A 26,243-nucleotide genomic window follows, 5' to 3' on the forward strand; every position below is an offset into this window, starting at 1 on the left:
ACCGGTAACTTCAGGACGGGCTGGAGAAGCAGGTAACAAGTGTCTCCGCGCTTTCCGCACGCGATGTTGTGATCTCTGTGACTGTGTGGGGTGTGCAAGCATGCATGCTCTTTTGGGAAGTTGAAACACTTACTGTATCCTTGCTGATGTTCTCTACTATGGGTTTTGGCATCCTTAGGGATCTTTGTGACACTAATGTTAGATGGGGACAAGGGGGACACACAAGATCTCTGAGGAGGTGGTATTGGAGACTCTGGTTTCAAGTTCTTTGGTTTGTTTGTAGGCAAGAGTGGTTAACCAAATACAGTTGCTGCTTGGCAAGTGTCCTGTGGCAAAGTATATGAAATCAATTAGCGATGTCCTTTGAGTTAATACTGGACACATGACCACTTAACAGTAAATACAGGCTGTCACTTCAGCATTCATGAGTGGACTGCATGAGTGAAGTCTTTTTGCACCTCTGGATTGTCTTAGTAAGAAAGTGTAAAAGGGGATGGGGGACTTTGCACTGCTGGTACTCACACAGTACTGACTCCAAGTGGAGTCTGCAAAGAAATCCTGCTGGCAACTGCTATGGAAGTCAAATAGAAAATAATTCCCACTGCAGCGAAACACCCATTGCTATGAGCCCTGCCAGTGGCTTTTTCAAGTTAGCCAAGCTTACTGGCAGAAAAATCTCTCTCTTGCCTTTAACTCTTCTACAGAAACTGCAGTTATGCCTGGTTATTCATGTCTAGTTTATGTAGTGTATCTGCTCTTGAATGCCAAAAAAAACATTACATGTTAAAAGTGCTGGGAAGGCTACAGTTTGTTTCAGTGATGATAGCCTGGAAAATATTTATAAAATAATTTTTATACTGGGAAATTCTTTCAGGAAATTTCAGTATTCAAAGGTCTGTTGCCATTTTCATAGTCTGGATCAACAAGCATGCCACCAAAGTGGTAACTGCTGAGGAGACAGTTCTTTCTGTGAAAGTGAGACTAGGAAACCATTTTTCCACAGCTGAAGCTGATGACAGCATGTGGCCTTCATTAGCTGCATTTGGGGAGAAGGTGTCTTTTCTTGCTCTGATTAGATCATGGTATACTAGATTATGGGTTGTTTACAGTTTAATTCAACTTCCTAAAATGGTGTTAAATAAGTTTTTATTATGAATGCATACTGTCAGTATATTTTTGCTATATGCATAAGTGACTAGGAGTGTGGCAAACTATGAAGTTTCATCTAACAGTGCTCCTAAACTTTAGGGCACAAAGTTTTTTTATTTTCTACTTTGATTTCTGGTTGAGTTCAGTCATCTGCTTCATTTCTTCTTTCTCTCTTCTGGACTCTTCATTATATCTCATTCCTTGGCTTTGCTCTGAGATGTAGTAGTTCAAAAGTTGATGTAAGTGGGGCTGTCATGCCTTCAAACATCACGGCGAAGCAAAGGATGAGAAGCAGAAGGGGAAAAAAGCAACTCATTCTAGTAGATGACTTAAATGCAAGTCTGGTTAAGACTGCACTTCTGTGTGATGGGTTGAAGCAAAAGTAAATCCTTATTTGCTAGAACTGTCTGGAAAATGTGATATTTCTGCAGGCTGATTTTAGTAATTGCTGTCATTCTTCATGTGGTGAAAGGGCAAAAAGCACACTAAAGCTTTCTGGCTCTGGAGGAGTTAATCATCTCCATGGAAACTCATGGCAGTGTACTACTGCAGTGTTTAGACAGACTAAACTACACGCTGGGTTATAAAACACATTGTGGGGAAGAAAGAGACTTGCCAGCAAGTTTTTATCGCTCTTGAAACTCTTGACAAAATACCAGCTCAAAAGGGAGGAGTCAGTGCAGTAAAGGCTAGAGCAAAAGAGCTTTTAAAAATCGTTCCTAAAATAATACAAGAAATGTACAAGCTAGGTGGCAGCCTAGGAGAGGCTTTTCATTTTCAGAAGCACTGAATGTTAGAGAAGAAAACAACTTTTAGTTTAGGAGTGTAATGCAAACTCTTACTGTTGGTCTTTCATGCCTAGCCAGTGCAGTTCTGCTCTCAAGTTCATTCTCCTTTAACCTGATCTCACTAGACATTTAATTTTTGATCTTCCTGTGGCTTAGTTCTGATACAGCCTCCCAACTCTGCAGTCATTAGAAGGTTTTAATCTTTACAGAAACAGATGCTCAGTTAAACCCATTGGAAATGGCAGGATCTCAATATGTACATCCTTTGAAACAGAAGTTTGTGGTCTTCTAAAGGAAGCTTGAATTCCATACACAATATTTTTTTTTTTCTTTATTAAAAAAAGGAGGAGGGGTGGGGGGAAAGAGGAACGACTGCCAGACTGGTCACAAGTGGTCTTTTCACTCAGCCTGAGTGTTCCAGCATGATGAATGAAGCAAAAGTGAAGAGGTGTGTCTCATCTGGACCTCTGAGGTCAATTAATAATAAAATTGCTGTTTTAACTCTTGGCTTGCTTTCTTTAGCTGGATTGATAAGTGCCAGAACAGGCAGTACAATATTAGACAAACAGTAAGACAAAGAACAACTACTATGACTTGCCATCTGAACTTTGCTTCCTCCACTCCTACCTTCTGCCTATGACCCTTCCAGATGTGAATATTTTTCTGTTGTTTGAACTAAGAGACCTTTTGAAAGAAGAGACACCAGGCATGCTTTGTTCCATTGTGACAAAGCTGTGGCATTTCCAGATGGACATAACTGACATGAAAAGAGAGAGTTTGTTTGTCTTTTTTTTTTTTTTTTTTTTTTCCTTTGCAGGAGCAGCAGGAACTTTTGAGCGTGGCTGCTGAATGTGGCATTCACAGGTTTGGAAAAACACCTCTGCATGGCCCCCTGCGCCCCACCTCCCCTTTAAAAAAAAAAAAAAAAAAAAAGTGTGAAATTGCAGGCTGGATTTTGACAAATGAGTCTGCAAGTGATAAAGTACTTGGTCCATTCCACAACTATCTCACTTTCATTTCATGCATATACTTCAGAAAGAGCTATGGCAACACTAGCTGTCTCTTACCTAAGTCCAAAGGAGCTTGAAATAACATACTTTTCTATAGTTTTTGTTGGGGGAAGAAATACCTGTTCCAGCAAAGATGCTGGTGCGTAGTGCCCCTCTGCCTTCTAAATAACCTTGCTCTTGGTGAGCTGGAGTTGGCAAGCTTTGGAAAAGTGAAGATAAGCTCTTGGGGTCCCTCAGTGCAAAGGAAGCCATTCATTCCTCCACCCAGAGCACTGGCAGTGGTTAGCTTCCTTTGAACTGAGAAAGTGAGATGAGAAGAGCAAGACACAGCAGGGGAAGAGGAAGCTCATGAATTTGTTTGGCTCAAAGTCTAAGCACCTCACTGAAAACTTGCCCTTTTTCTTTCACTGGTTTCCTTGAATTGATCATTCTACCTTGTCACTAATAAGCTAAAGGAGATATGCAAAACCACTCGATCATACATGAGATTTTGAACATGCATTCTTTGCCTTGACATGGACTCTGTAGTGAGGTCACATGTGCTGTCTCATCTTTTAAGGCAGACAACTAAGCTCTGCCAAATTAATTGGAGTGGGCTCATTTTAACTTTTAAGTTAATTATTATACCAATGTTTTAAGATGAATTTAAAACAAATTTTCGGTTACATGTCATGATAGTGGTTGAAAAAGTGTTGTATCCACTTTGGAATCACACTTACGTTGAGGAAGTAATGATGTGGTTTCATTTTTAGACTGAATTTCCCTTTGAGGCATTTTAGAAGCAGGAAATCTGAGAAACATCTTGTAAAGCTTTAAAAAAAAAAAAAAAGGTACTGTGAGTTACATTTTATATGGGAAGACATTAAGGAGATCTGTTTAACTTCTATGGAATTCTAATGTCCATGGTAAAAACGATGGTGAAAGATGATGTTCCTTGTCTTCTAACAGAAAGGTGGCCATGCTAAACTGACTTGTCCTATTTAATAGAAGCGGAAATAGGAATTTGTTGTTTTTGTTGGTTATTTTCAGTTAAAGTCCATAGCAGAGTAAACACCTTTTGGGATCTGGAGTTTGTCAGTTCTCCAAATGGATGTATTAAAAAAATGTGGTGGAAATTGGTATTTGGAAGATGTAGTGCAGAATCCTATAAAAGGCTTCTTTGGTATCTTGTTACCGTTGCATCTGCTTACTCTAGGTTTTCTACAGGAAGTAATTCCAGCAAGACGTCTGAGCCAGCAGAGAGCCAGATGTTCTAACCTTGAGTCGTAGAGCTCCTTGCTTTATGTACACTTTCATTCTTATTTTCACTGATATTCCACCTGTTCTTGAGAACTGTCCACCTGCCAACTGCTCCTCTAATGTTTCTGGGAAGAAGTGGGCCAGTGGGAACATAGTTAGCTACTGCCATATGCAGTACTAGCTTTTTTTAGCTTAGCAAAAGTTTTCATCTGCGATAGAAAGGGCCTGCCTTGTTAATATCTGTTATTCAGGATAAGCAAATTTGGTTTACCATAGGAGAAGTGGCAAAAGGTGACACATTCATTCTCAGCTTCATCAGTGGACTTCACATTTTCCAAGATACTAAATATGGTTAGTCCTGGCCTTTTGGAGTCTCTTATATGTACCTGGATTGGTATCTGATGAAATGGATCTAGGTACTCATGCATAATGCCACTGACAGTCATGGGGGTGGGACCAAGAATCTGTAGTAGGAGCACTCAGTGAATCACCTTGGCCTTAGTTGGATGTTAAAGCTATTAAACAGAAAACTTACTTTTGCAATGTTACAAGGTTGTCTGAGACCTTATTTCCTTTTCCTCACAGCTCCAATACCATTGTAGCCCAATACTTATGTAGCCCAACCAAGCATGCATCACTGAAGAAAGGAGCCTGTTTGGTCTGGACAGGAGGTCTTGTCATTAAATGAAACTTCTGCCAGATGTTCTCTGAAAGTTCATAAGAGCTAGTAAACCTGAGAGGACAGCTTGGTTTGAGTTAGCAGGCAAGGCCAGGCACATTGTGCTTGCCAGCTCTGAACCAGACTAAGCTGAGGGACTAATTTCAGTCATGATAATGTCTGGAGTGCATGTGGTTGAGTTTTCTTTGAATGATGAGAGGTTTTTGGTTTTGTGTGTGTTTGTTTTTTTTTTTTTTTTTGGTTGGTTGGTTTTTGTGGTTTGTTTTTGTTTGTTTTTTTGTTTGTTTGTTTAAGATGAAGAGGCTTTTGCTCTGATATGCTGCTTATTGCTCTAGACTTTCAGGGTATGATTCTGTTTTACACATGATGTTATAAATTGGAAGCAACTTAAGCGGTAACGATGAAATGATAGTAGTGTAAAAGAGAGGAAAACTGAGCCTTTGAGCACTATTGAGTTAAGCAAATGCAGAGTTGATGAAACTTAAAGGCCTACTATAGCTCATCTAAACCCCTGAAGAACCTCCACATGTGACGCTTGAAATTTTACTAGTGTAACTTTATTGGGCTGCTACTGCTTGTTGAGCAAACTGTAACTTACATAGACTTCTTTGAGACAAGGTTGACTGAAGGCAGCTGACTGTATTTGAAGCTGTTGCAAGACTGTCATAACTTTTCTTCAGCTTTGTGGCCCTGAACACTTGTTGCAAATAGCAGAGCTGAAGGTCAACCTTTTTTGTAACCTTCTGTGTCTAAGTACGTGGGGCACAGAGGAGGGAGGCACACTGCTGGGGCTTGATTATAACCCAGAGCTCTTCCTCTAGAGCAGATACCTGAAAGATCACATCAAAATTATTGGTGTTCTTTCCACCCGTGACTATGCTACCGGTGTTATTTGCCCTCAGTGGGCTAGGCCTTTATTTAAAACTAGGGTTAAACTTGGTTTGCTTTGGAATAACTTGAGAAAAGAATGTTAACCAGCAAATTTCAAATTTCTGCTGTTTGAAAGTATTAGGCTGGTACTGAGGCTGAGGTAAATAAGGCTAAAGTGGGTTAAATGCATTTACACCCTTTTATACTAGATTTAAAATCTAGCCCAGTTGTGAGTAAGAAAAGGCAATACTGGACCAGCCTTATAACTTGTGTAAAGCAGGTGCAGTGCCACTGGTCTGAGCAGTATTTCACCATCTTGTATCAGTGTTGAATTTGACTTGATGATTTCAGGTTTCTAAGAGGAATGTCAGAAACACTGGAGAGCTTAAAACTATTGTTTAAAAAAAAAAAAAAGTTGACCTTCTACTGTAATTTGAAGTAATTCCCTTGAGTAACTAGAGTGAAGATTTAGTACGCTAACTGACAATGTCTAATAACACAAAAATGCAAGTAGTTTTACACAACCCTGATTGTTCTATTTATTCAATGTTTTTGCCAGCTAGAAAAGATTCTGGGATTCTTTTGGAAACAAGATAATCTCTTGCATTGCATGCTGATAAAATAAATGTTGACTATGAATAGTCCAAATCCCTGCTGGTGATTATACAAGACCTTTCCAAAGGGTAATTTCAGCCTTGAGAAACAGTATACAGACAACAAAACTCAAGTTAAATAGCAGAGAGATGCATGTGCAAAAAATAACATCAAACATCATTAAGTATCAGCAACACTTTGCCTGAGATGTAGAGTCTCATTTTTATCTTGGGAAGAAAGGAGGTGATTTGGGGTGTCCCTCCTGGGAAACCAGCAGAGAGCAGTGCTTGGGGAGAATGGTGGGGAGGCCATTGTTAACTTGAGGGTAAGGTCCTGGGTTGTGCTTGTGGGGAACTAGTGATCTGTCTGGGGTTCAGCTCTGAAAACTTCCATCTGTGTTACAGGTGGGGGAAGAGGATGATCACAGAAAGAGGCTCAATGGGAAACTTGTAATGGGAGAAGGTATTTAGGAGCTGTAGGAGTGACAAAGGCCCTTCAAAGACTAGTCCTGAAGTGTAAGGAGCAGAGAAGGATTACTGGAGAAGGGAGATGTGTTGTATGGAAGCACTGATGAACTAGAAACAGGCTGGTTAAGAATCACTAGTGTGACATGTGGTAGGTCACCCTGTCTGAAACTGTGGGACTTGCCAAAGGTGGATCTAATCTGTCCAGGAGGGTGAATGGCTACTGTGGCTTCAGGGAACACACAGGTAGGAGAATACACATAAAACAATTCGATGCTTTACTGATTGATCTCTAATTGCCTGTAGCATATTTGTTTCTAAGTGGCAGTCAAGGCTTAGGCTTTAAAAATCCTGGCTGGGTCAACTGCCCATGGACAGAGGATACACTCTTTACTCTATCTGGACTGTAGCCATCCTGTTGTTTTCCTCCATTTAGACAAATGCAAAGTTTCTTCAAACAGCTCTTCAAGAAGTGCAAGTTGCATGGGTGTATGTGCAGGGCTTGGGCTCCTTTTATATTCACCAGGTGAGTTATAAGGAAAATACAGCTTAGCTGGAAAATCATGCAGACTGCATAGCAGGAGAAGCAAATGAAATTAAGCCAGATGCAACATACTGTCAAAAGGTACCTTTCATATATCTGAAGTAGTAACCTGACGTGACCTACTGCAGTCAGCCTGCAAACAGCAGAACCATCATTGTTCAACACCTATTTGTTATTGATTTTGGATGAAAATATATACTCTAATAGAAAATCCCTAGTCTTCTTTAGTTACCCATCTGTTGTTAAAGTGTCAGAGTATTGTAATCCTGTTGGTTCTTAAAGAGCTTAGAACTAGTTTATTTGGGACGTAGAGAAAGATACGTGAAAGTGCCCAAGGATGAAAAAGATGCCATAGATTTTTCCCTTTTTAATTCCTTGACTGTGACTTGAAAAGGCCCAGGTGTCTGCTGGCCTCCACGATCACTGATACTTCAGCAAAGCAGATGATGAATTGCAATGAATTTGCACAATGCTTGCACAGATAGTAATGGCTACACCAGGTACAACAACATGAAGGTAACACATTATTACTTCTTGCTCCCTGGTGGTTCATTAAAAAAAAAAAAAAAGCAAATCCCACAATAGCATATAGGAAACTGGAGTGCTTCTGTTCATGGGTCCATGTTCAAAATGACCCAGGCTCCTGTGGGGCTAGACTGAAGGACCTGAATTTTAGCTCCTTCATGCTGTATTGTAATTACAATACGGGGACTTCAACATCCGTTTCCTTTTCTCCACATTTCCCTCCGTAAGGGGTGTTACTGCAGTGCAGGGAGGCCTGCTGGCATTATATTAGTCTGTTTATTTTCTATAGAAGAGCACTGGAGCATTTTTTCACACAAGTTCAGTCTCTCATGCTCAGTGAAACATGAAAAAGCAAAGATCTTGCTCCTCTGACATTTAATCACCTCTCTCAAATTTCTTGGATCAGCTGTAAATAGGAAGCTTTTCCCTCTAGAGAACAGATTTTGGTGTTGGTCTTCAAACAGTTAAAATATAGGGGAGAAAATGTGCTTGCTTGGACCAAGACAGGAAAACCGCAGAATGGAAAACTTCCACTTGACTTTGAAAGACAGGAAATAGCTGGTGTTGGAAAGCCAACAGGTATGGGAGGAGGGAGCCAGAGGATATCTGTAGAAAACCAGCTATTCCCCAGACACTTCTCTTTCAGCTCTATGTTCTTTTTGGGGAAGGAGTTCCAGGCTGGCCTCACAGTTCCAAGCCCTTTATACACTTTCCAAACACCCGCCCCGATTTCCTACTTCCTGCCTCTTCTGACACTGCTATAAATATCCCGCCTGCCTTTCATAGGTCTAGAGAAATGCACATTGCAGATTAAAGGGGATTGAGGTGACAGTATGAAATGGCCTTTAGGACCTGCTCTTGCGAAGCCTGTGATTGCTGGGTCCTCTGCTTTCAATTTCCCTAGGAAAATGGAGGGAGTCCTTTTAGAATGAAACAGTTTCCTTGGGGAGTTTATCACGCTTGCTTCTGGACTAGAATACATGGGCCTGTTGCTGAGTAAACAATTTCTTCCAATAAATAATATGTTGCATGTGGTGCACAGCTAAAAGCTGAAAAATTTCTGGTATTTGGGAGAAGGGAGGGTGGGGGGAAAAGGGTTTAAGAAGGAGCAGGAGACACTAGTCAAGGGACCACACTACATAGAAATGTATAGCACTTGCAGTAATGAATACCTTAAATGCACTGGTGAAGAAAATCAGTCCAAGAGGAAATAGAACAGTAAAGTGACCCCTGGGGCACTTCAGTAGCCATCATGTACAGTACTTCAATAGCCACAAAATACAGGGCCCTCCCTTAGCATCCCACAGGGCAAAAATCACAAACCCAGAGAAGCATGGGAAGACAAGAACAGCAGTTTCTGTGCAAGAGCCTCAGTATTGCAAAGAACTGTGCTGGGGCAAGGGCAGGATGAGTTCTTAAGCCCTCTGTTTTATTTTAGTAAATATGAAGAGCAGCACCTGTCTTTTATCTTCCTTTTTAAAAAAATTTTATAATTTTTTTTATTTTCCCCAAGGGGGTGGGAGATTAAGGATTTAGTTGGTTATTTCCTTAGAGGATCAAGATAAAAAGGAAACTTCAATAAGTCTGTTTCCATCTCCTCTACAGACAGTATATTTTCAGTAGAATTAAGCAGCTGTTCTGGTTTTCCCTCACTGTGTAACAGTTTGCAGCTTTACAGAGAAACGCAGAGGATTCCACAATATCAGACAGAACTCCTAGGTGGCACTTTAAGAGACCCCAAATAATCACAGCAAGGTTTTAATGGAGTATTATCCATTCAGAGGGAAGCTTGACTAAACCTGGTGGCAAACAGCCAATGACCCTTATTGGTATGTTGCCTTTAACACCTTTACTTTGGAACAAGCACCCTGCAGCAGAACCTGTGATGGTGAGTCATATGCATCATCTAGCTAGGCTGGAGTTCCAAAACTGATATAATATCCCTCACAGAAGACTGGTGTGGGGCAGTCTGACTTTCCCAGAGCCCTCTTCTGTGGCTGTCATCCTAATTCCTCATAGTTAGAGACTGATTCAAACCCTGCAGTTTTAAGTTACCTCCAGAACTCTTTAAAGGCATTTGTTATTTTAACTTTGGGGAGTCTGTTTTTTGTTATCAGTATGAATGTCTAATCTACCTCCTGCATGCATTCTAAATTGCAGCTATCTCCTGAGTTTCCCAGTATACTCTGGTTTGCTCTTTTTCTGTTTGACTGGGAGGCCAACAGGATGAACATAATGTATTTACTCATCTTTTGTTCTGAGGATTCTTCTGACACCAAATAATTACAGGAATATAAACCTAGGACTAATAAATCCTTGTGTTACAAAGCCCTACATCCCTCGCTGTTGTGTGATTTAGCAGGAGTCTGCTGGAGTAGTACTGCGAGCTTGATCCCAAGGAGACTTTTCCTTTCCAACACACTGACTGTTGATAAAACAGCAAGTAAAGAGGGAAGCGGGTCCTTACTGGCCTTTATTCCTACACCATCTTTAAACTGATTGAAGAAATGGTGTGAATTGTAGAAAGCAGACAGCACCTGTGTATTTGGCTGGATGGGAAACAAGGCTTTCACTACTACCGGAAAGTTTTCAAGCCAATAGGTTCCTTCCTGTCAGGGCAAGATCTCATATTTGTTTCTGAATGCCTTTTTTTTCATACTGATTTCCTCCTGTACTAATGGCTGTTGGAAGGGGTAGAGTAAAGGGAAGTGCTGTGTCTTTCTTTCCCTCCTGTCACAAAGTGTTTTCCTGTTTGTCTTTTATGCAGTATGGCAGCTTGGGCCATTGACGTAAACTTTGTCCTTTGTGCTGTTCAAACCTCCCCTCTTCTGATTTTGACAACATTGCCTGCACACATCCTGACTAGGCAGCCTTGTTGACAGGACAGGAGGACAAACAGAACAGGGTCCTAGGGTGGTAGTTGTCTTGGCATACCTGGGGGTTCACATTTTTGTGCAGGGTCTACATTTGTTCGTCGAGCCATTGTAAGGTCAGCATGTGACAGGGTTCCTTCCAGCATATATTCCTCAATATATATGTGGACCATCAAGGAAAGATTGCCTGAAGTTGTTATTGAAAGATTATTGTGGTGGTGCTTTGAGGCAGCATCACCTGGCTATACCATAGAGAAATATAGAAAAGGCAGTTTTTGTTTCAAAAAATACCCAGAGACCTGAATGAGGGGGAAGAATTCAAAGGAGTTTTTTTAAGAGGGGCTACCTAGCTCACTTGGACTTCAGAGCTCACAGCAGCCATCTTAACTTGAGCAATTAACACTGAAATGCTGATGCATGTTGTTTCCCATCTGAATTTTGGACTATATATCTTTATTCTATTTTTTCCCCCATGAGAACATCTCTACTAGAGTTGCTGCAACAGCTGTATTGTTGTAAACATACTGACGTTCAGTTATGTGCGCAACCAGTGTACACTGGAATCAATAGAGCAATAATGGTTAAAATAAAATAAACAAACAAACAAACCAACAACTTGTTTCTGTATTTCCAGAGGAATTTCCCTTGGTAAAGAGCAAGCACTGAATAGAACTATACACTTATGAGTAAGCTACATGCTTCCCTGCCAATTTAATAGCAAGAGCAAGCAGGATCTGTGATCCTTTCACCCAGAAAAGGAAAACTACATTTTGGTGAGATTTCACTATCGTGATAGTGGTTTCAGCCCCATTTTGGTTTTAGAATGTATTGGCAGCAAAGCTATAGCTGACAGGACCAGGCACTGCCAGTCTGCTTTCTGTAGAAGCAGTAGTGTTTCAACTATTCATGGTTTTATTTCTTCGCTGCCCTGTTTGGAAGGTGACAGGGGAACCCTTACTTGTCTTGGTGCATTTTCACTAAAATCCCTTACCAGAAAATGCTACTGCAAACTGTGGCAATGAGAATGTAATCTGTGGCTGTTTTGCATAGTTGGATAATTTGTTGGTTTTGTTTTTAAGCCAACTTGTGACTCTCTGAGGCTAGCACTGCTCCAGACCTTATTAGTAGCAGTCCTTGTCATTTTAGAGGTTTTGTTGTTTCATTATTATTCATACATGCTCATTTCTGGGTTTGCTAATAAGCATTTGCACTTCCTTGTTTTCCTTGATTGTGGAAGAAGCAGTGGAAGGAAACTCCGCAGCAATAACCTGATTCAATTAACTGGAGTTCCGCTTATCCCACAGAATATTAGAAATGGACATGAAACTATACGTTGGTAAGACACACCTCTGATTTTTCTCAGGGGAAAAAAGCCGTATAACTATTCTTAGTTGGTGTATTAAGTGTGAAATTAAGCAGTTCCAAGGGGATGAACAACTTCTATTCAGAGGTAGTGCCTTTATCCTTCTGTCTTCTCCTCAGAACTACAACAGTTCAGTGTTCTTGACTCAGTGTTTCCCTTGGGGGAGTGGAAAATCAGAGCTGAGCAAGGCTGCTAAAAAGCCAGGCTTAGACGTGTGCCTCGTGTGCGTGTGTGTACATCTTGCTGTTCAGTAATGACCCCGATGACTTCTTGAACTTCTAATGACAATGCAGCTGTCTGTTCATGGTGCTAATTAACCCAAAAGCTGATTCCTCCCTCCCCCTCGTTATCCATTCTGTGAATGAGATGTGAAAACAAGAAGATGACTTTTCCCGTGCCCTTAGGGCTGTCTGAGCCTGGCAGCGGTGACCCTGCTTGAGTAGAACTGAAAGACCTGCTGCGCAATGGTCCATGCTCCTTTCTAATGGGTTATGAAAATTCCACCTTCTCCCCCTCCCTCCAGTCCTGTTACAGTTTGGAGCAAAGGCACTTAGGGGAAAACAGCTGCAGGAATAACTTTCCCTCTTTTTTTACTTTTTGGAAAGGCAGAGACAGCTGTTCAGTTCCTAAGTCTAGGGATTCCACCACTGCTTGTTTAGAGCCTGATCCTGCTCCAGTTAAAATCAGTGAAAAGATTCCCACTGGGTTAAACAGGCAGTTGAAGGAAGCAGCTTCAGGAAGCAGCCTGCAATCAAACAACGCTGCTTCAAAATGTTGGAAACAGCTAGAAAGGAAAAAGAGAGTAGGAGGCATTTGTCACAAGGTTGACTTGCCTGCAGTCTCAAAGTACGAGCACTCAGCAGGCCAATGTTTTTACTTGAGGACCAGATTAAATTAGTGTGTGGTATCCAAAGTTGCTTTTTAAAGATAGCTCTAGTATGTCTATGTTCATTTACAGTCTACAGTGTTGACAGACTTTTATTGGCACAGTGAATTAAAGGACTGATCTCTGATGTTGAATGCTTATTTTAGTTTAGATACCCTTTGAGATGACAGGGAATAATGGCTTGCTTTTTGAAATGATGCCAGTTCTCAGTACCTGTAGCTCTCATTGGTATGAATTTACTTGCTTCTGAAAAATGAGGGGGAAAAAATGAATTTACTCTGTCATTAAAGCTTCTTGTTGTCACCTCTGATTTATACAGTGAAAGCCTAGAAACTTGCTTCAATTTCTGCTCCATACAGAATTTTGAAATGGTGAACTCTGAAATGTGAGGCAAAATGAAAATACCAGAGTTTTTAGCATGGAGTTTTGTGGAAAAAGTGATTCTCATGCATCTGAATCTAATGTTTTGAAGGGTTAGTTCTGAACATCCATTTTGAACAAAGGTGTCATTTCATATGAACATTTAGACTTATAAATAAGGGTAATCTTATCTGTAATTTCTCTGCAGCTGCGGAGAAATGCTGGTTCTGGGTGAGAATAAGTCTGTTTTTCTGAGAAGAAAAATATAAATAAAATAAAAAACCCAAACAAAACAGTTTTGCTGAAGTTAGTGCTTTCCTTAGAAATTTGTGACTTAAGTAAAACTATGTTTCCTGACAAGAAAAAGCGTTTCCAGAAATATTTCTACCAGTGCTATCCCTGATGGTTGAACAGTAACAACCTCCCCTTCTGGAAGTGCTGATTTTGATCAGGTTACATGCTACCTCTCAAGCTGAGAGAGATTTCAGTTCATTAGTTCTCTGGAGTTTATAGTTAGCTTTTTCTTAATGCTGAGAATTCCCTTTAAAACACAAATCAATGTAGCCTTTGCTTGCTGAAGTCCTTGGCAATGGGCAGCTCTTCTTGGGTTTGCCGCATAAATGAACAAACAAGTTTGTAGCAGCGCTGCTGCCAGTGGGCTGAGATGAGATATTTCCCCCTGTTAGATCCCTCCTTGTCAATGCATAAACATGTGTGCACCTGTGTTTCCAGGTGTGAGCTCAACTGGAGCCCTGAAAACTGGCTCTTGGGAGGACGGTTTATTACTTTGCCAAAACAGTCCTGTTACAGGAATGTCTCAGGAGACCTGGACAGACGGAAAGCCATCAAGCTTGGTGTATACCCTGGAGATGATTACCCTTATCTGTAAACATTCAGCAGTGCAGTATCCAGAGAACTTCTGCCTCCCAAAACAGTTAGTGGACCTTAGAGCATTCAGGAATAGTAATTGCTGTGGCATGATTGGCCAACCATAACTTGTGACCTTTTGTTTTTTGTCTAAGAAAATTACAAGGACACCCAAGAAGTGATACCAGAATGCAGGCTTGCCTCCCCCGAACTGGAACTTTATGAAAGTTTTTGATAAGAATACTTTATGAAGCTCTCAAATTCCAGTAGCACAGTTGAGCTAACTGACTGGTAGGTTCACTTTAAGTAAAACTCCATCAGATTCATATGGTCAGACTTGAGAATTTCCATGTAAAAACACTTATTAGCAATACTGACTAGGAATAAAACAGTACAGGTTAGTCTTGGATTTCTATATCTGTTGTGCAAAAAAAAAATAGTCAACAGTTGGTGGTAGACAGGTATTGTTAACCATTTAGTGTGGTCTCTGTGCTTTCAGAAGTCTAGCTAAGCATCATATCTCATTAATTTTTCATTAGGAGCACCAAGATGCATATAAATGTCCAATTGACACACAACGTTGCGAAATCTGTTTATGGCCTATTGGGCTCTTAATTAACATGGTATTTTAATGAAAAGTTTGTATGAAGGATGTTTGGATAATGAAAGAAAAAGATGGTGATACTGTTTCTCTCTCCACTGCAGTTTTTATGGAACAACTTTGGCCAGTCTGTCAGTAGGACAGTCAGGGACTTTCTGAGAAAATTGTTTGAAGAACAAAGGTAACTTGCCAGTGTCTGCCTACCCTTTCTGCTGTTGGTGCTCTGTGTCATTGCACAGGGAAAATCCTGTGAATCCTGTGTCTTGAGAGCCAGAGGACATACAACGAATCAACGCTGAGTTCTTCTGGCTTTTGATACTCCTTTGAAGGTCCAAAATGAAGGATGATGTTTTGGAACACCATTATGACAGGGCACTACATGGGATCTTGGAAAGTTCTGGGTAGGTGGGCACATTGGTCAGTGTGAAGTTTACCCTGATATTGTCCTGACCTTGATCTGTAGTCTGACTGGGAATTGTGGTACATGGGGGTGATTCAGGACTCAGGGAACTTTTCCACTTGATTCAATGAACACTGAATCAGGATCTGTGTGCTACACCTAAGTCCTTACATGGTGCTCAGACTCCAGGGTAAAATTCTTCATACAGCTAAGCTCAGCTACGTAGTATTAATGACTGTGGTTATATAATAGACCTTAATAAAATGGGTAATTAGTAAATTCCTTAAGCATCATGATAAACCAGACCTGTGCCATGGACACATCTGATGTATGTGAACGGTCTGCAGAGGCTGTCAGCTTTTGAACTATTTATAATGGTTCAAGAATGGTGGGCAAAGGTACTGGCTTCTCACAGGAGAAGCTGTTTGCATGCAGGTTTAATTCCAGGTCTCTAAGCAATACTAGGTCCTGTCAGGTCCAGTGCAAATGGGAACAGCAGAGCAGCACATATAGGCCTGACCTGGTTAAATATGTATACCTCTTCAGCGTGGACAGCTGCTCAGCCTATCAGTTTAATGCAAGTTTTCTAATGCAGGAAGGAATTTGTGGGCCCACCCAGTACCCTTGAAATCTATCCATGTTCCCAAACAGTTCTTCCTCTCTTGCTCCTACGTGCAAAATTGAGTGTAAACCATGTGATCAGTGGAGTGCAGCCTCCTTGCAGAACGCTGGCACCCGTCCCAGCTGGGTGAGGTGCTGAAGCAAGGAGAGTCCTCTGAAGTAAGTTGCTGAAGCAGGGAGTGTTCAGGCCTGTGGCTTTTGATACTCCTTGTTTTGAAAGGTTTATATGGGCTGTTGCAGCTGCCATGTTTCTAACACACAGGAGAAAACTGCTTTCAAATGGCCTGTTTAGCAGGACTCCTTCCCCTTCTTTCTTCTGTTGGACCATTTAGATGCGAGCTCCCAATGTGTTCATGGATTGCACAGTGGCTTAAGGAAGACTAATAAATAGGCAGGTTTGGCTCAAGAATTTTCTATTGCCTCCTTGAAAAACACAGTGTTTAATTTATTATGCTTGTTAACTCTAGATATCCCACAGAGGAAGTCTAGCACAAGGAAGAAAGACCTTCCAGTTCTGTGTATCTGGTTTTGCTATTACATGAAAAACAAAGTATGGTCTGCCAAGTTCAGCTGTGGGCATTCACTGTATATGTGGTTGAGCACTGGATCAGAGCATCTTTCCCCCTTTTTCTCTTGTGATACATGTGAGCAGTCTCTTGGCTGCTTGGTGAAGATAGTGGTTTTGTTCTGAGAACCAGATATCAAGCTGCAACACAACAGCTTGCAGAAGGAATGACAGTGTCCCAGTAGAGCAACTTATCTACAGCTTTGCAGGGCATGGACTTTTTCTCAGCAGATTTGAAGCTTCCTGGGAAATCTGCACTCAAAAATTAAAAAGTGGAAGGGAAGGATGCCTCTACACTGCCTCTTCAGCCTTAGATCTCCTCCCTGTGTACTGATTTTGATGTACACATAAAAGGAACATCGTGTTTGTGGGCTGTATATTACTCTTGCTTAGGATCAACAGTACTTTATTTTTAAGCAGTGCCCATGACGTCAAGGGAGTAAAAGTCTGCCTGCCCCATGTGAACCAGAGTGGGATTTATGTGATTGTAGTTGCTTCTTTAAAACACCACTTGATCCATTTTAATCACTCTAGCACTTATTCTTGTCATTTATTATCGTGATCTGTGGAAATTAAAGATCAGCCTCATTTGCAACTCTATCACTAAATCACTGGCAAAGGACATGTTTTTTCCCTGCAGAGGCTGCTCCCCTAACTGTACTTTTGTAGGCAATTCATCTCTCATCATATGCTCAAATTTGCTTTCCATGTTACTGCTTACTTGATGGGTTGGGAAACAATCAATGCCAGATGCACATTCCTTTCAGGCAGTAAATGCTCCTGCAGCAGCAAGCTGTGTGCACCAGCTCCTTATTTCATTAAAATCACATATGGTTTCCATTTGCCCCTAACTGGTCTCAGTTCAGCTCTGCCATATTCTGACTGGAATGCTTAGACCCATGGCTCCTTTGGACAATTCCAAAGAGCTTATGAGAAACCAGAGCCTTATCTGTCTCAGTCTGACTTCCTCTTGTCCTGTATGTACAGTGTCTAGAAGTACTTGATTTGGAAGCAAGGACTGAGTTAAATCTTATTGCACAAATGTTACGTAGACTAGAAGAAAATGGAAAAGGTGTTTTGAACTGAGCATTGCCTGACAAACTTTGAGTCATATGCTTGTTATTTTTATCCACTGTTGTAAGTTGGCTTTGGAAGTGCTGTTGTGTGTTGGTTTTGACAACCATCTTTCCAACACTGCTAACCTTGGCTGAAAGCAGTTCTTTCTTTGGCAATTGTCAGTGGCACAAAATGAGGCAAAATGCGCTCTGCTGAAAACATCCCTTGGAGAGAGGTACAGGGTACCTCTCTACAGTGCTTTGTTCGTGAGGTGCTCCCTTGCCCTCCTTCTACTTGCGTTGCTTTTCCTTCCTCCGCTCTGATACTTGCCTACTGCCTTTAGCCTGAATTCAGCTTTCAGTAACTAGTTAGAAAATATTTAGGTGGAACTTAAAAAAAAAAAAAAAAAAAAAAAGCCTGCCAAAAAGGGGACAGAGAAATGTCTAGTTTGCAGAAATGACATTTTCTCTTTTTATTTTGCCAGAGGTTTCTCAAAGCCATAGGCACGCTTATGTAGTCTGCAGTGTCTCTGTTTATATCTGTAGCAGACCCAGGATGCGGTGTTGATGCAAACTGTGAGACTAATTTAGCAATGCATATAACTCAACCAGCTATATTCTGTGCCTGTTCTAGCTAATCTCTTGGGACTACCTGGCTTCCCCAAGTTTAGTAGGTATAATAGCTAGTAACAAGAGATGTTGTTAGTTTTTCTTTATTTTATTTCTTCCTTTAGCGTCTCTGTATAGCACAAGATATTTCCTGAAGCTAGTCGCCCTTGACATGAAAGATTCTGCTTGTAAATGGATATAAATGCATTTTAGATATCTCATTTCTTCCTCTTTCTTTTTGTCTTTCCCTCCATCCTCCAAATAGACTATCAAATAGATACAAATAGATGATGGGAAAGTAAGGGAGCTAACATCAGGAGTTAGATGCAGGGGCGCTGCTGGGCAGCTGAAGTCTTCAGCCGAATTGCATATAGAAACCTGAATGAAATGTCTACAAGAGAATTTGCAATTTCTTATCTAACAGAGACCTCTCCAGTTCTAATGTATTTCAACGTGAGCTTGGGTTTTCATAGGGTGAGATGCACCACATGAGGAGGCAGAAAAATGCTTGCTACTGCTGCCATCAGAAAAATTGTATCCAGTTAATAAGCTACAGGTGAAATGCCAAGCACAAACCAATTTTGCTTGTTTAATGCAACCTTGCATCTTTTATTTTTTGTCTTGTTGGGAAAACTAACTTTCTCCCAAGTAAAGCCCTTCTAGAGTAGTTTATACTTTTTGAAGTGATGGGAGGTCTGATGCAATCATAGTTCTTGTGTGAAAGAGTTGGATCGCTCCTTATTTTGTAGTCTTGGAAATTAAGAAGTTCAGCTTGTTGTGCAAATCTGCAGGAATGGGAAACCAGATTAATATTTAGCAACTTCAATTGGGATCAGTTGTTTTAGAGCTCGGGCCTAGGTGAAGCCGTTTAATTGCCTTCCACTTTTTTGGGTGGCCTTCAAACAGCCTTGCTATGCCACAGACAAGTAACATTTTTTTAATCTGTAGAACAAAGACCAAAAGTAAATGTCATAGTTCTGGTTAGAAAATGGGAAGGGAAGTTACCTGAGTGTCTTGCCTTTCTCTTTTTATTTAGATTTTTATTGTTAGTCAGAATCTTCCAATGCACTTGCTGAAGTACGTGGCAATTTATTTGTCTGACTGGCAGAGGTGACTGGTGTCAAGAAGGTGCTCCTTCTCAGTCAGTGTTCCTCAGAACACTTTGAAAAGGCTTGAGGTGCAGACTTGGACTGCCAGTTGTAGGAGCTAGTTTTTTGGTGAGGGGTACAAGAGAAAGGCAGCCAGCAGTGAACCTCTTCCTTCACTGCCTTTTTTGCTTTCTTGATGAGGTTCTCTACTGATGAGGTGTAGCAGCACAGCTGGATTTGGCTCCTTCCAAGACAAAGCAAAAGAGGTTTGTTTTGTTGTTGTGGCTTTGGCTGGAGGTCATGATGGAAAGAGAAAGCTCCTTTTTTGTATTTTTTTTCAGCCTTCTTGCACTTTGCAGGAAGCCTTCATATTCAGTACTCTAATTTGTAAAAGAATTCTATTTTGGTTATGTAGGAAGATGTGATTTCAGTACAGACAGATCATAAAACAGACTGGAGGGTTATATCTGTTTTTTTCCCTCTTCATGGATGCCCTGTTGTCATCAGCATTTCTTCATCTGTTCTGCATTGCTGTGGAAGTGGAGGGGAGTGGGTGAGAGGCTGCTTTCTTGTCCCCTTTCCAAAACAAGTCCCACTCGCTTCTCATACAGATCTATAGCCACCAGGCAATTTAATAGAGCTTCCCAAGAGGCTTTGTAAAGCTGGGCCAGACTTCCAGTCCGAAGGACACAGTCCACTTGTAGTTAAGATCCTTTGGTATTAGGGAGGCCAAGAGTGTTGGTAGTAATTGCTAACATATCACATATCAGCCAGGGGAGCAGGAAATGGAACGCAGCTCATAAGCGAGAGTGAGCAAGACAGACACAGCAATTCTGTCTTTAGGTAGCACTATCAGCATCAATGCTAGAAAATGTGTAAAAAAAAAAAAAAAAAAAAAAAAAAAAAAAAAATCCTGCCTTGATCAGGTTAGGAGACACCCCCATAAATGCCAGAATAAACTGATACCTCAGTGGTGTGCTAGATGTATTCAGAAGTTTTAAATGTACCAGCTGCCTTAGTCCTGCATGATGTGAGCCCTCCAGCATGTACCAGCACTGTAAGATGGTTTTGTGAGACAGGCTCAATGAGAGAGCTTCTAGTAAACTTGGTAAAAAGTTCTCAGTAAATCACTTTTGGAAGTGAGCCCTAGTGTAGTCTTTGGATGAATAAAATGGCAACCATCTTCCTTGGCATGTCCTGTGTCTACTGTTAAGGCAGCATTTGCAAGCGCACCATCCTACTGGGGGTTGTTTTTGCTGTCTGGTTCCTAGTGTAGTCAGTGGCCTCAGGATAGAAGGAGCCTTTCTTCATCCTCCTGGTCACGTTGCTGCTCCCCATATATTTTATTTTGCCACTCTTTGGATGTCAAAGAATGGGCTGGGAGACTTGTCCCCTGTGTCTCCATTAGTAAACAACAAAAATCCTCCACATCCTTCACTTAAATCCAGTGAGCGTACATCTGAGCCAAACCTCTCACTTAAAAAATACTCATATTGCACACCAATAAAATAAATCCTTGACACAATAATGGGAAGTGTAGCATTTGTTAACTCTCCTGAGCTGTTCGTAATTGGTCACAAGGGAAATGGGTTTGGAGCAAATCCTGGTCTCTAAAGGGTGTGTGCCTCCTTTTAAAAGGCTGTTTATGGATGACAGCCAGCCCACTTGCATGAAAGCATCTGGTTCTCATGGTGGAGTTGGGCATGCAACTGGGATTACTGGTGTTAGCCTGTGCATGTAGCACTGCCCTCTCGTTAACGTGAGGTTTGTAATAGTGTCACCATCTAGTGGCTGCCGTGACAAGGGACACAGATGGGACTGAACTAAGACCAAACTAAGACAACTAATGCCTTTGCTTTTCAGTTGGGAAGAAGAGCAACTACACATGTAGTAGCTACTGTGTGTCTGGATGAAATGACTTGGTAATAACAAGCCTTTTTACTATGTTGTTTCCTCAGCTTAACACATACTTGTCTTAATCTCACCTGTCCACTTCCCTCACATTGGTCATTGCCTGTTTGTCTACCCCTTGCCTCATGAAAAGAATGCTCTCTGTTATCTCAGCTGTAAAGCCTGTGTCCTCTTCTGCTATTCTTCCTATGAATCCTTGAGAAAATGGCCACAAAGTAAGGGATAATGTTAAACAGTACTTGAGTTAGATACATGTGTGCTTGGGCAAATAAAAGTGCTTATAGGTCCTTTTTCTCCTATGCCCATTCTGATTTGTTTGCATTTATAAGACCTCATCCAGTGATACTTGGAAAAAAATATGTGATTTTTGTGTCTATACATGCACTTGCACACATTTTGTACCACACTAGAGATACTAGTGAAACACAGACTATTAGCTGCTTGCACTATACTAGTCCTGTGGCAAATCTGAGCCATCTCTGTTTTCCTAAGCACTAAGCTAGTTTACATTAAAAAAAAAAGGGGGTGGGGAGTGACAAGAGAAAGGAGTTAAACACATTAATCATTTGTGATACGTCATTAGGTGTATTTCTTTAATCCTCAAACACAACAGGTTGTTATTTTTGTAACTTCTTTTGTTTTTTTTAGAATATCAACTAGTGTCCGGTTTTGTTTCTCTCTGTTCTCTCCCTCATTTTTTTTTTTTTTTTTAAATCATGTCAAATATTGAGAAGCAGCTCATGTTTTCTCCTCTTTGAATCATGGTATTACTGCCATGCTTATCTTATCAAGATTTATATCCTCATCTAATTTAACTTTTCATAAATAATTACAAATCACTCATGAGACCTTGCCAACTGTTCCAGTCCCACAAAGTGACCCGACCTGAAACCCCAAAGTACTGAGAAACATTCATCTCGGAGTATTTTCATAGGCAGTACTTCAAAGGAATTGTGGTTTAAAAATATGCAGCTATTTTGGTGACCACTTGTGTGGGATAAAGTTTCCCATCAGTAATAGCAGGACTGTAATAGAGCTTCAGGGAGAAGGAAGGAGTTCAGGGGGAGCAGTCACAGCACCTTTTGCCTCCTTCTGCTTAAGCAGTAGGAGTCCTCAGAAGTGAACAGTTGACATCCTTAATGTAACAGAAATACTGTAAATTTCTGATGCTTTGCAGAGGATGAAGAATTCCTCTGGCAAGTATGTATGGCCAGTGCTCACTTAAGAGCAATGTTCTTTATCTTTTGGCCAGGTGTGAAGAGTGGTCCATCGGTATATCTGGTGAACAGTGGTTCAAAGGAGCAAAGACAGGAACTGGGAAAGAGGTGGCTGCAGATGTGCAGCCTGGAGCTCTGTTCTGGGCAGATTTGCAAGTGGCTGTTTTGCTTGGAGGCTTAGGGTGATGAAGCTGGACATGCAAGAGCAATGTCTGAGCAGTCCTGTCCATCCACTGTTTCTCTCCAGTTACCCAGGTGCATCCAGTCCTCTGGGGCTGGGAATTTATCTTCACAAAATACAGGGGGTGGATTTTGGAGTATCCTCTGCTCCTTGGCTAACAACTTGACTTTTCCTTTAGTATGGGAAAAATGAGGCAGGGCGGGTTCTTTGTTCATTCCTAGATTTTTGATAAAGGAAGGAACTTACCTAGAAAAGGTACCATTTGGGTGATAAAGGCAATTTCTCTGAAAGGTAGAGGGCTTGACCCATTTACAAAAGGCTTGGAGTTATTGCCCACACTAAGGTTTTTCATGCTTATTACTAGGTGGATTTGCTAGGACAGTTGTTGACTTTACTGAGGATCAATAACCTGAAAACACAGAGTCACAGATCTTTCTACCTTCTTGCAAGTGTAGCATTAGCTGAAATTGGGATGCTGTTATATGCTAGTGTAGATGTGCATTTTGAAACTTTGGTCCTGTGGTGAAACTGTTGATTAGCCCATAAATCAGAGTTCGTTTCTTTCTGAAGTGGCTGTGCTACTCTAATTAGAAGTTAAAGGGCTGCCAAGCTAGCAGTGATGTACATGAAGAAAATGGGGTTTTAGATATTTTGTCAGCAATTGGGAATGTGCCTGTCATCTGTTATGCCAACTGCATTCTGTTTTGGAAACCCTGGTGTTTTGCAATGCTACCTTTTAGTATATTTCTTATCACTGTCAGGAAGATAGAAGATTTCATTGTTGATTTCAGATGTGTTGGGCGAACACCAGGTTTTTCAGTTTTCGTGTATCAGATATGCAGTAGATGAAGATAAGACTTTTGAAACACTTTGCTACAGACTCTGGCATTAGTGAAGTGCTCTGGAATTCACAAAGCCTTAAAGAAATTGTGTTCTTGCTGACCCTTAGGCAGTCTAGTTTTTGTGGATTCATTGGTGGTTGGGGCAACAAATGCAAGAGCTTAGTTCCTTAAAGATATTGGCAGTCCTTGAGAACATGCTTCAGTGTAGCTAATAAATTTTGAACAAGACTGAACAACTTGTTCAATAGCAGAATCAATAAAATTGTACTGCCTTTTACTGCCACAGGAGAACAGAAATCTGAAAAAAATATTAAGAATGAGGTTTGACACTCAATGAATGAAGTTTTTGTTGGTCCTTTGAATCAAAGCCAGCAGGACTGGCTCATCTAGTTTAAAACTGATTTGACAAGTCGGTCTGAAGCACAGGATATAAATCAAAGGAGAGTGAGTTTGTCTTCATTTCACACTATCCTCGTGGAACAAGTTCCAGGAACTGGTGTGTATAACCAGACCTGTGTCTTCCTTTAAACCTGTTCTTCAGACTATTCAGAAAGCTGGGCCAAGCTTTTTGCCTCATTAATTTGGTCTAGGTAGTGAACAAAAGCTTAGATTCCACTTTTTCCCATTTCTTCCACTGGTCTTCTACAGCTGTTTGAAACTTAGATGAGCTAAGAAGCAACAAGGTCCTTCTGTAGCAAAATGGATCCCGAACTTTGCTGCATTTAGGTGGTGCTATAATGCCAATAATAACTCATTGGGTTTTCCTGCTTGCAAAGGAGAATCTTTGCCTCTTTGTCTCCCCTCCATGCCTTCCTGCTTTTTAATTAATTATTTTCTGTGATGCGTTAATAGGATATATTCAGCAAAACACAGACGAAATGCTGGAAAAGATTGCTGTGAAAGTACAACCTCTGTCCTGGGCAGGGAGTTATGATCAGGACCTTCCTGGGCTCAGAGGAGATGATGCACATGGTCTGTCTTAGTTGATGGATTTCACTGGTCTGGAACCATTGGGCTATATATTCAGCAGAGATACATTGTTTGCAATGGTGTATCAATATAAGCTTTATGCAAAAGTATCTGATATCTCCTCTTCAACAAAAAAGAGGTCTCTGGGGAATTACATATGACTGTTACATTATCAGTCATCTTATGAGTATTTTGCATTCTTTGGGTTATTCTACTGTTATAACTTGAATAGCCTTTGTAATGAAAAGCTTGATGAATAAGATTTTAGGTTAGACTTGGGTGGTTATGTTGTAGTTTTGGTGTTTCTTTTGATTGATGGAATTGTAAATTCCTTGTTTACTTTTGTTTGTCCTGTTGTTCATAGGAGTGGCATTTGGGATAGAGGGTTTTCTAACAGTGATCCTTATTGTTCTAGGATTGGTCTTCTCCAATCTCATTTTCTGCAGCCCTTGTAAAAATCAAGCCACTTCTGGTGCTTGTATTATGTGATATGACTGTTGTAGGGGAGCAGACTTAAGCTAATAATGCCTGCCGTGTCACTAAGCTTTGCTCCTCTACTGAGACAAGCAGGTGATTGCAGAACATCTTCAAAGAGGATCAGTGGAACAGTAGTGGCTTGGGCGGGGCGGGGGGTGGGGGTGGGTGGGGAGTGTTGTTGTTTCTTTTTGTGGAATGCTCCAAAAATACATGTACAGGAGGACTCTTCATTAAGCACTGACTGTAAACTATCCACTAGATCCAACTGAGTGACCTCAAAAGCCTTATCTATAATGGCCTGGCCTCAGTTGGCATTGCTGAGGTGCACCTGTGGTGCAGTGGAGGTGTCTCCATCAGGCTGCTACTTGCATGTACGAACGCTGCCCCTTAGCATAAATCTGTTTTTGCACAGTAGTGATTTGTTCAAGGCCGTCATTTGTTGCGAGTTTTGTGGCACCTGAAAGGTGGCAAGGTCTAGTGCAGTCCCAAGATATGGAATATTCCAGTGCACTGTACTGTATTGTTGTGGTTACTGGGAAACAGAGGTTGCATTGGACACTCAAAGAACAGTTTAAAAATAGTATCTTGTTGAACATCATTCTGTATTTTGGGAGTTAAAACATTAATTCCAAACTTAATCCCGTTGGTTTAGTGCAAAAATGTTAACCTGTCTTGGTCCCAGCTATAGTCTGCTTTGCAGATTTCAGTGAGATTTCAGCGTAAATAATGCTTGTTCTTATTCTTCACACAGAACTGGATTTCCTCTAAAAAAATACTTGCTTTGCCGTCCCATTCTATATGCCTTCATTGTGTGTCAAATTTAAAACAAATCAAGAGGAAGTTCGGCCTGCAGTTTTGTTTTATTTTATAGACTAATTTATCTAAGTGGCCTTTTTTTGAAGAGGAGGGTTTAGCCTAAATGTTGTGCAAAGTTGTTTATAATTTGTTGTATTTTTCCTCTCTTATGACAGTGATACGAGCTAAAGTTGTGGGGAAGAAGCTCATGAAAGATGGACCATTTGGAACTATGAGATACACAGTCAAGCAGATGAAGGTATGTTTACAGACACTTTGTATAAGCTTGTAGGTATGGTAATAATTCTAATTAACATTTAATAGTGAACAGGATTTGCATACTTAAAATATCAGCACCTCATCTTCTCATATTGGTCAGCCAGAATGGAAGGTAACCAGCAATTGGTAGAAATTTTCCTGGAGGGGAAAGAGGGGTAGGAAGAGATATGTGATGATGAATACCTGAATTCTTCCTTTATTTTTAAAATTTCTAGTAGTAAAAGCTGCCATATGGGCTTCTTAGATACTGGAGTCCTGTTTGTATTCAACATATGCAGTGTTAAACTGTGGAAATGCAAGCTTTTCCATGCAGTGCTTCCATTAAATGCAAAATGTGGTGGTGGTAGGGGGTCTGCCACCTTTGCAAGTGTGGTCTTTCATCTCTTCTTTCCTTGCATTCCTTGTGGCCATCAGTTAAAATG

At 40.9% G+C, this 26,243-nt stretch overlaps 2 protein-coding genes across 2 annotated transcripts in view; one reads left to right on the plus strand and one right to left on the minus strand.

The window, feature by feature from the left end:
• SYN3 (synapsin III) overlaps window positions 1-26,243 on the minus strand; it is a 199,991-nt gene that overhangs the window by 93,588 nt on the left and 80,160 nt on the right. The gene's annotated exons all lie outside the window — the stretch shown is intronic.
• Window positions 1-26,243, plus strand: part of TIMP3 (TIMP metallopeptidase inhibitor 3) — a 39,143-nt gene that overhangs the window by 1,077 nt on the left and 11,823 nt on the right. Inside the window, exon 2 of the mRNA XM_005507595.3 lies at window positions 25,719-25,801. Coding sequence (XP_005507652.1) covers window positions 25,719-25,801 — 83 coding nt within the window. The remainder of the gene's footprint in view (window positions 1-25,718; window positions 25,802-26,243) is intronic.

The sequence above is a fragment of the Columba livia genome, chromosome 1 (assembly GCF_036013475.1).
Source record: "Columba livia isolate bColLiv1 breed racing homer chromosome 1, bColLiv1.pat.W.v2, whole genome shotgun sequence".
Lineage (NCBI taxonomy): Eukaryota > Metazoa > Chordata > Aves > Columbiformes > Columbidae > Columba > Columba livia.